At 40.5% G+C, this 9,465-nt stretch overlaps 1 protein-coding gene across 1 annotated transcript; it reads right to left on the bottom strand.

The window, feature by feature from the left end:
• Window positions 1–4,183: 4,183 nt before the first annotated feature.
• Window positions 4,184–8,567, bottom strand: TRH (thyrotropin releasing hormone). The gene is made up of 3 exons (XM_074602434.1): window positions 8,078–8,567; window positions 6,830–7,044; window positions 4,184–5,697 (listed from the first exon to the last, which is right to left on the bottom strand). Exons 2-3 carry the CDS (start codon window positions 7,020–7,022, stop codon window positions 5,111–5,113), a joined length of 780 nt encoding a protein of 259 aa, XP_074458535.1. The 5' UTR covers window positions 7,023–7,044; window positions 8,078–8,567; the 3' UTR covers window positions 4,184–5,110.
• Between the last annotated feature and the right edge of the window lie 898 nt (window positions 8,568–9,465).

The following is a 9,465-nucleotide window of genomic DNA, read 5'->3' as shown; positions in this document are numbered from 1 at the left end:
GAGTCTTGTTGGGAGTTCTGCGCTACAATGCAGATAGTCCACATATCCATTTCCTAGAAACAGAAGGATTTCCCTGATGCATCTTTGTGTCATGTCTCTGTACAGCCTAGACCTCACCCAGTCTCATCCCGTCTGCAGCGCTTCTCCACTGGGCTGTTTTTGGTCATAGCTTTTATTCGCAGCAGTGGCCTGACTGATGCTTTAAAATTGCAACTGTCTGTTTAATGTTAACTGAGTGAGGTACCAGGCAAGCAGTGGCTACTTCAGCTATAGCAATGATGTTGTTTTCAAACTTTCTCCGACTGACGAGTCATTAAAAGTAGTAATAAAGGGTTTTTTCGGGGCCATGTGTCCCTTGGAAACACTCAGCCCATGCTAATTACAGTGGGTCAGCAAAGAGGTCAAGGCTGAGAAGTGTGCGGGAGGGGGCCCAGAACGATAATGGTAAGAGCAGTTGAAAATAGTTGCAGGAAATGTTAATTATAAAGCTTGTTCGCATCAACTTTCCCCTCCCATTGAAAACAAAGCTCATTTTGAAGACACTCGTAGAAGTTGCTCTTTAGGAATTAAACTCCCTTATCTCTCAATAACTGGTGACATGCCAGAAATGTAAAACTGCAGTAGAGTAAACAAAGAACTCACTTGTGCACGGTTGTTCTAGTCTCAATTAAAGCTGGAAATAGGATTTTGCATGACTGTGGTGCCACATTAGGACCAGTGGGCAGCTTTGCTCTGTGAACCTCATGCAGATTCTGCAGAGGACAAGGGAGGTTTTTCCGCTGACTTCCATAACCAGGTCTGCTATTATCATTCCTGAAGAGCCTCTTACTGGCAGGGAGTGCATTCAGCAAGGAGCTTTGCAGCTTAAAGAGCCTGTTCTGCAATTATCAAAATGTGCAAATACATTTGTGCGTGTGACTGAGCAAAGCTGGTACCGTGTAGATATTTGCATGGATGTTAAATTCTAATAAAAGATGGCAGTGAGGGGAAGGTATACAATAAAAATAAGATGATGAGAGATGTGCCATTAACAAATTCTTACCTTATAACTAAGTAGTATATGTCTGCGTAGTTTGTGTTGCTAAGAGATGGCACTATATTTACTATTCAAAGCAGCAGAGCATTATAGTACAGAAGCTGGTTATTTTCTGGTTAGTCCCTTAGCCAAACTCCAAAGCCTAAAAGTTTTTAGGGTGTAGGACAGATACCTTCAGAACTTGTGCTTATGTGTGTTCCATAGTCACAAAACTGTCAAATCCTAAACGGCAGGTGGCCCTCTGGAAATGATGTCTGTAGGAGAAAGAATGTTGTACTTCAACGGTGGTATGTCTGCAACGCTGCAGAAGCCAGGAAGAAACTAAGACAGCTGAAATTTTCATGCAGACACCAAGAGAAAATGTACTTTCAATAAAAAAAAATCTTGACAGATTTCATTGGCAAGATTCAAATATTGTTTTGAGATACTTTAAAAAAACGTAGGAGAACTCTCAAAATACATAATCTTTTTCCCTGATGAAAACCCTTTTCTTTTCTTGAGTCACAGTCTTTTATTCAAGTAATAGAATGACTGAGTAATTTTCTCCGTTAAAAGTAAATGCTAACTTTTGAAAGTTTTAAAGGGAAAATTTAATATAAAATGGAGAAAACCACGATTTTTTCTTCCTTTTTGTAAATGGTCTTATGTTTCAAAAAAATGCAGAGCAGTAAATAATGTTATCAGATCCCCACCAGGTGCAAGTTCTAACCTACCTGCAAATTATGAATTTGGTGATTAATTTTGTTCTTTCTTAGGTTGCACTTGTAGCTCTATCTCCAAGTCTTTTCACAGATAACGTAGCTCCACGAGCCATGTTTAACATAATCAAAATAATCACGTAGGTGCATGAGCCCCACGATTAAAGAGAGCTAAAGCTGTATAATTAGACAAATATCTGTGGAAGGTTAAGAGCATCCTACTTTATCCTCTTGGGATTTCTGTCAGGGCTGTCACTTTTCTGGCTACTTGGCAACAATGGTTGCATTTTTATGGTGCCTCATTAGCAGGTTTGCTGGCTCTTTTAGCTGTTGTATATGTGGGAAATATGATGCAGAAAGTTGTCCCGTATTCAGTTCTCTTTCCAGGGTCATCCTCTTTGAGTTTCTAGGATTTTTCAAACCCAGGTCATTGACAGAAGCTCAGGACTCTTGGCTCACGTTTCAGTCTCCAGATTACTCTGTTCTCTGTTCGTGGACATGTCAGGCCAGCATCAGGACCTGTACATGTGCTTCTCTGAACCCAAGTCTGTGTCTTGTCCTTTAAGCTGGCGACTGGCATACACAACTGGGAAGGGGATCTTTCAGGTGTGGTCCTGCCCCTGTCCAGGAACACTCCTGGGAGTGTTTCTGTCATTTTCCAGAGACCTGAGACCTTTTGCTGGAGTAACAAAGCTTGCTTTTTTTTTTTTTTTAAATATATTAATTGAAATGTGTCGTAGCTGTCCCAGTATCTGTACATTGTGCCTCTCACAGCCAGCCGAGTGCATTTTCAGCAGCTCTAAACTGAGGCAAATTTTAAAAACTGCAGGCATGATAATAATGACGTGATAAATCTGATTTACTGTAAAGTGCTGTCTTCTCAGGCTTGGCTTTAAAAAAAAAAACAACCAACCACAAAAAAACCCTGACAGTACAAAACAATCCAAAACCAATAGAAATGAGTACTTAAAAAGTTATAATAGTGATAGCCTTTCTTTTAAAGACATGACTAGCCCCTGCAGAACGTGGCATCTCTGAAAATACTGGAGCACTCAGAACCTAAAATACAGAAGATGAAAAATTAGACTTAAATAAAATCAGTTGTGCTAGCTTTTCACTGGTAACACTGAGGAGAGCACACTCTCCTTTTTAATAAGTGACTGATTTATTGATAATAAAGTGCATCTGAGATTTACTCAGAATGATAGATTTTTTTAGGCAGTAACCTAATAGCTTGAACCAGCTGTTTGTAGCTGCACACTAAAAACTTTGACCGTGGGCTTTCATGCTTCTTGCCCTTCCCCGCCTTGGCTTTCTTGTAGCAGCCACAGCAGCATCTTGCAGGAACTGTGATGCATTTTTGCTGTTGCCCATATTTACCCACTTAATAACTTTTTTCTTTCCCGTTTTTCATTTATTTTGGACGTTTTATAGCAAGTGGTGGTGGTGTTGTGTAGCATTGTTCCTGGAGGTTTAAGAAGCATTCTTAAGAAGCATTGACGGAAATGGTAGAGGAAATGGTATTCTTTAGAAAAATCGTTTTTTCCCTTATAAAATGAAAACTGAACATTTTAAAAGGCATCACGTACAGAAAGTGCGCTGAAGGAACCTGCAGTGTATGGAATGTTCTCAGCTACCTCCTCTGAGGGTTTCTTCAGCACTTCTTAATGAGAAAACCCCCATCAATAGAAGAGGTCTGCCAGTTGTCACATATATTAAAAATATTATCTCCAAAGTTAGAAGTTGTTTGATTGAGCATGTTAAGTGTTGATCAGCCTGGGAGCATCTAACTTCAGTGAAACTCACTGAGATGACTAGTTCTTCTTCTTCAGGGTAACTAAACCATATGGCAAAACTAACTTCCGTAACTGAGAAAGTGCTCTGAGGCACTGAGTGGGGAAACAATCATCTTTAAAAGGAACACTTGAGGCACTTCTTGTGTCTTGATGGTATTGAGAAGGATGAAAGTCACTGGAAAACTTACTCATTTGTGTATTAAAAAATAACATTCTAGCAAAATACTGACATGCTCTAACCTCTTTGAATGTACAGAAGTGATATGAGTAACTCAAATGCACTCAATAGCTGTGCATTAATTGCAAAAATCAGTAAATCTATTGTTTAGACCCATGAACAGGAAATGAGACTTCTGGTAAAGTTCCCTGTGAACTAGGAGATGAGCTTGCTGTGGGTGTAGCCCAGATGCATAATTTTGTGTGTCATAAAGGTAGAAGATTTAAAAAGGGCATCTATCTGTATGCAAATCATCCTTCCACTTCAGTAGCAAAACAGTTTTGCATATAAACATGTGCTGACCACCAGCACGCATGAAGATTGTGTGAACATGCCCTTTTATGTTAATCTGTTTGTTTTTATTTAGCTTGGGTTGGTTTTATGTTTTTCACTCTATTACAGTATGTTTGCACAACCAATAAGGACACCCAGAGTTGACTATTGATGTTTATTGAATCATTCATATCAAATAAACACTTTTGGGAGTCTGACCACAAACAGTGAAAGCATTCCTTTGAGAGGGGAGAAATCAGAAACCCTTATTGGAAGAAAAGCATGTCTGCTTGGTTCATTTGTAAATCTCTGAGGAGAAGGCATGATTTCAAGTGGGATGACTGAAATGTGGACACCCAGGTGGGAGCTCTCGTATGAGGTGTACGCAGTCGAGTCCACAACTCGCGGCTGAAGTGCTCTGGGCTGCATTAACCCTTCGAACTGTGCAGCCTCGTAGATGAAAAGGGGTTTTATGTGCTGGTTCCAAGTCAAGCTATGAAGTCAGTCATCTAATCTGTTCCAGTTGGAACAGTTCCTGTCTCTTTAGTGCTTACTGTCTGGACAGGTTGTAGTATGCAAGGGTTCAGGTCTCATTAATGTATCATTTAGATACCTATTGAATAGGTTTAGAAAACCTATTCAATTTCATTTTGAAATAGTTGGCACACGTTGTTCGTTTTTCTTCCTCTCTTTTAATTTACTGATTTCAGTGACGTGAGAGGAAACCATATAATTGTTCCACTTTAGTAGCATCAGAACAGATATTTAAGAGCCTGTGTTAGTCATTTGGGAACAGAAGATTGGACACACATATTGGGATTATTCTGAGGTCTGGGCCCATAAGAAAATGATCCCTTTTAACTGCCTAAATTGGGGGAGTTGAAGACTGTCAATATTTGCCTGTCCCATTCAACTGGGTCCTTTAGTTCCTTTAATTTAAGTGTGTGACAAAGCTGTTAACTTAAATGGGAATGTTAACGCAATGAACAATGGGTGCAGAGGTCAGCAGCAGGAAGCCAAAAGAGAGCAAATGGATTTTTTAGTGATCTGGCAGTTTACTTCACCAAATACACGATACACAATTACTTTCTCATTCCTCTGTCTCACTCTCCCATGCTGATCTCTTTCCTGGGTGCTGACGTTTTTCTTCTACCCTGTCTTTACTAACGTTTTCTACTAAATCAAGCAAGAAGCTGCCTTTGTTACAGGTGAAGGACTCCTGAGCACTGCAGGGACCTGCATCATCTGGGCTGTCAGAATTCCAGTGCCTTTTCCCAGGGTGCTGGCGTTTCTCACCATGTTGGTCATTTAGGTCTACCTCATCATTCCAGCCTCTTTTGCTAGGATGCTGGCGCTTGTACATCAGATACCTTCTGCCTGGGTGCTGTCTTTTGGATAACTCATTCAAGTAGGTTAGCTGTGTGCTAGGGCTGGCAGCATACTGGTCTGACAATGACCTTCTGCCAGGGTGCTGTCGCTTTTTCAGCTCCAGGTAGCCGTCAAGGTTGTCTTCCATCTCTCTTTTCCCTGGATGCTGCCTCTTCTGAATGTCTCCATAAGATGTGTCTTCCTCAACATCTCTTTTTCCAGGATGCTGTCTCTTCTCCAGGTCACTTAGGTACTTTTTCCCAGGGTGTTGTCTTTTGGAAAGCCATTCTGACAGAGGGCCATTTGATTCTGTCCAAGAAAAAGAATAATGTTAATGAGCCCCCATAATCCTCACTAAAGAAGTTGAAATGGGAATTTGTGGAGTTCTATGATGCAGGATCATAGTCTGTTGCTCATTATGCCCATTTAATTGCACAGTTAACAGTATGGTCTTGAATTTGGTCCCTCTGGATGGCATCTGTCAGAACAGTTCTGGCACATTTTTAGCAAGGATGAATTGATGCATTAGGAACTAGCTGTGGCCAAATGGGAAAATGTGCAATGACAAAGCCTAATGTGTTGATTCAGGTAAATGTGTCAGATTCAGGTAAAGGAAGGTGAGTAAAAGATGCTGAGCAGCTGGAAGAAATCAGCTGCAGAAGCTGGGTTTGGGGAAGAGCCGGAGATCAGAATGAGACAGGGAAAGGGCAGGACTGAGGCACAAGCAGAAGTAGGGATGTGGACATTTGAAAGCCAGCTCAGTATTTCCAGCTACCTATCATAACTCTATTAATATCTCTTACTCATTCTTAAGCTCTTTTTAATATTTCAGGTCTTGTATTGACATGACCAACTCTCAGCGTTCACGTGAAGGGGGAGAAAGGCTCTTTCTATGGGCACCTGGGGCCAGCTCCTCTTTCCACTATGAAAGGGCTCTGTGCTCCGTGGTGGTGGTGGGCACTTTCTTGTGGTCCCTGAGCCTGATTTGCTTCCACTGCTGTGCCTAGTGAGAGCAGAGCATCTGCAAGCGAGGAGGCAGTGGGCACTAGAGCAGCCTCTGCATTTCAGCCATGGAAAAGCCCACCTCTGTTGGGATGTAGAAACCAGTCGGTTGAGGGAGTTCGGGGACCTCCCGCCTCCAATTAACATTAGGTACAGGGTCCACAACTGGGGAGTGTTCTCCATGTGTCCTCTTAGAGCTTCCCTAGGGAAGCTCTAAGATGGTACAGCATTGCCTAAGTGGGGAGATCTCCGAGAAGAAAGCACCTTTTGAGAGCTCTGTGTCAGTGTATTGCAGCACATCTCCTATCCTTTCCCTCCCCTTAGTTTGAGCGATGAATACGCACATTAGAACCTGGAACTGTATATTGGATCTAATGAACTCAGCCAATCAAGTACTATGCCAACATCTCCAGATGGATGTCCCCAGTGTTACTTATACCTTTATTCATCTCTTCCTTTTCAGCTTTCTTGAGGACAGACTGAAGAATGAGGCTTTCCGATCTCTGCAGGATGTCATCCAGGGGACTTCTTCCCATCTTCTCGCTTCCCTCTAGAAGGGGCTGTCCCCAGTTGAGGCAGACACCACCCAAGGTCAGGCAGAGGAGCAGCAGTGGCAGCTGGATAGATGGCATTGTGGGACGGGAGTTCCTACAGCTTCCATGGGAGAGAGAACAAAGGGGAGGAGGATGGAACGAACAAACACAGCAATAGTAGCAATATTTCCAGACACCGAAAAAGAAATATGGCACTGCTGTAGGAATTGAAGTCTCTTATGAGGGTCCTTCCTCATTTCTGTTACTAACCTCTCCGTTTATTTTATATTCTTCAAAGCATCTGTAAATTCTTCATAATTAAAACCAGGCACTTGCTCATTTTTCTGGCAGAATAAATATGAACATTTTGAACACCTAACTTCCTGATGCACAGATAGTTCTGAGAGCCATTGATTTTGCTTTGCCTTCTCCAAAGGGGCAAAAATAATTTCCCTCTTGAACTCTGTGTTACCTGTTGCCCCCCATGAAGTAGACACACATATACCTGTGCTAACAATTTTCATCAGGCAATTCCCTTTGCTAAGGGTTCATTTTAAAATAACCCTGGGAGCTGCAGCACTTTCATTCCACCTTTAGTTAAACCCCAACTTGAATAGTCCATTAGTTTTTTAATATCTGTTTCTATACATTTAAAGTAGCTGTGTGTCTCTGTATTTTTCACTATAATAAGACAGCTATGCACTGTTGGTCAGGGAGATTTCTTGCGTTGGAGAAGCACCTCATATTTTTTTCAGAGACATAATAATGATATCCTCTATTATCTCTTGCCTGGATAACAAGTGTTTTTCTATTTCTTCTAGCTAGCACTGGAATTCCTAATGCACTTATCATGGTTTTATTTTTCAGTAAGCAGAGTTCCTTCAGTAGAATGGAATACATCTTTAAGACTAGTATAGCAGTCATTTCACTTAATTATATCTTCAGAACGTAAAATAGATGCATAATTTTATAAAGTCCTACAAATTTTTAAAATAGAGAATGAGTTTATTACCTCTCTTATTAGCAGGTTTCTATCACTTCTGATGAAGTCCTTAGGTAACAGCCCTAAGGATATCACATAGGCTATTTGGCTCAGAGAAATCTTTGGAAGGAAAGTTAGAATCAGCTAAAAAGGAAATTATTTGGTAAATTACCTGGTTTGTAGTTTCAGATTTTTGCTTGATGCATCTGCCAAGAGATTGTTTAGTCCTTCAAAGCTGTTTGCACGGCTGAGCTTCAAAGTTACCCTTTTTCTGCTGCAGACACGCAGTATCCAATAGAACTGTTGCTAAGTTCTCTTTGGATGGCTTGTGTCTCCGTACTTATACTGTACTGCCTCTGGACCCTTTATGCAAATAGCTGTGAGGTAGTTTAAGTGCTGTTTTTTTTTTTAAGCTCTTTTTTTTTTTTAACCGATGTCAGAGATCTGCATTTTGAATGCATTTTAAAACTCTGAGAGTTATTTGCTGACCTCCATATATCCAAGCTCAGCTCCCAGAAATTGCTATTTTTCCATTCTCTAAAGAGATTATTGAATGTTGATAAAATTGATGTTGAATTTTATGTAGCACAGCACAGAGAAAAGGAGGTTTTCCTCTGCTTAACAAAAAGAAGCTTGCGTATCCTCTATTAAGCAAGTACTGTGGAGTAAATGCAGAGACGTAGGTAATTTGTTCAGCTAAGGAAGAAAAACAATGAAAAAAAATCAATTTATTATATTTAAATAAGTTTATACCATGCGTTCTTATTCTGAATGACAGTATGCTGGTTTTGGCTCACAACTCTGTGTTTTCTTGGCATATGGGGTGCATAGCATTAGATATTAAAACATAGTTCTGTTGCTGCTATATGCTTCAAAAAACATTATCCTATTGTAAGTAGAAATAAGACTCCCTCTCTTTGAACCATCTGTCTATTTGAGATATTCATCCACACAGTGCTTCTAAAACCAGATCATGCAGGGGCACAGATAAAGAGCTACTGATTCTTTGATAATCTTAGTGATCCTGATGACAATATGTAGGACTAAAACTGGAGTACAGATTTTTCACAGTATTGAAGCAATTCAGGATTCATTTATTGTTACTACATGGAAGGTTTCAACCAAGTCAAGTCAATGTTTTTCTGCTTCCCAGAAAAGACAGAGGGCATTTTGGGGATACTCATAAAAGCACCGCACTTAAAAGTGGGCCAGTTATGCCGATAGGTAACATGGATCCTCATGTGGCCTGTAAAAATTTGTTACAGCAAAAGACATTCTGTGTCTGAACAGATGATGGAAATACCATATAAAACTAAGAAGGGATGAAGTCAGTTGTTCTCTATCAACATGACTTATTACCCATCAGAATTTAACAAAAAATGGTCACCTTACAGAGCTGTTTTTCCCCACCCCATTCAAGTTTATTTGATGGAAGAGAAAATACACAAGAAGAATCTTGTTTTCAGTTTTTTAGGAAATGAAAGCTGACTTCTTTGGGGTGACTTTGGTGGAATGCAGCCATTACTTCAGTCTTGTTCCATGAAAGTGTGATTATCTCCT

This window comes from Larus michahellis, chromosome 10, assembly GCF_964199755.1.
Source record: "Larus michahellis chromosome 10, bLarMic1.1, whole genome shotgun sequence".
Lineage (NCBI taxonomy): Eukaryota > Metazoa > Chordata > Aves > Charadriiformes > Laridae > Larus > Larus michahellis.
This window is presented reverse-complemented; position numbering and strand designations above follow the sequence as displayed.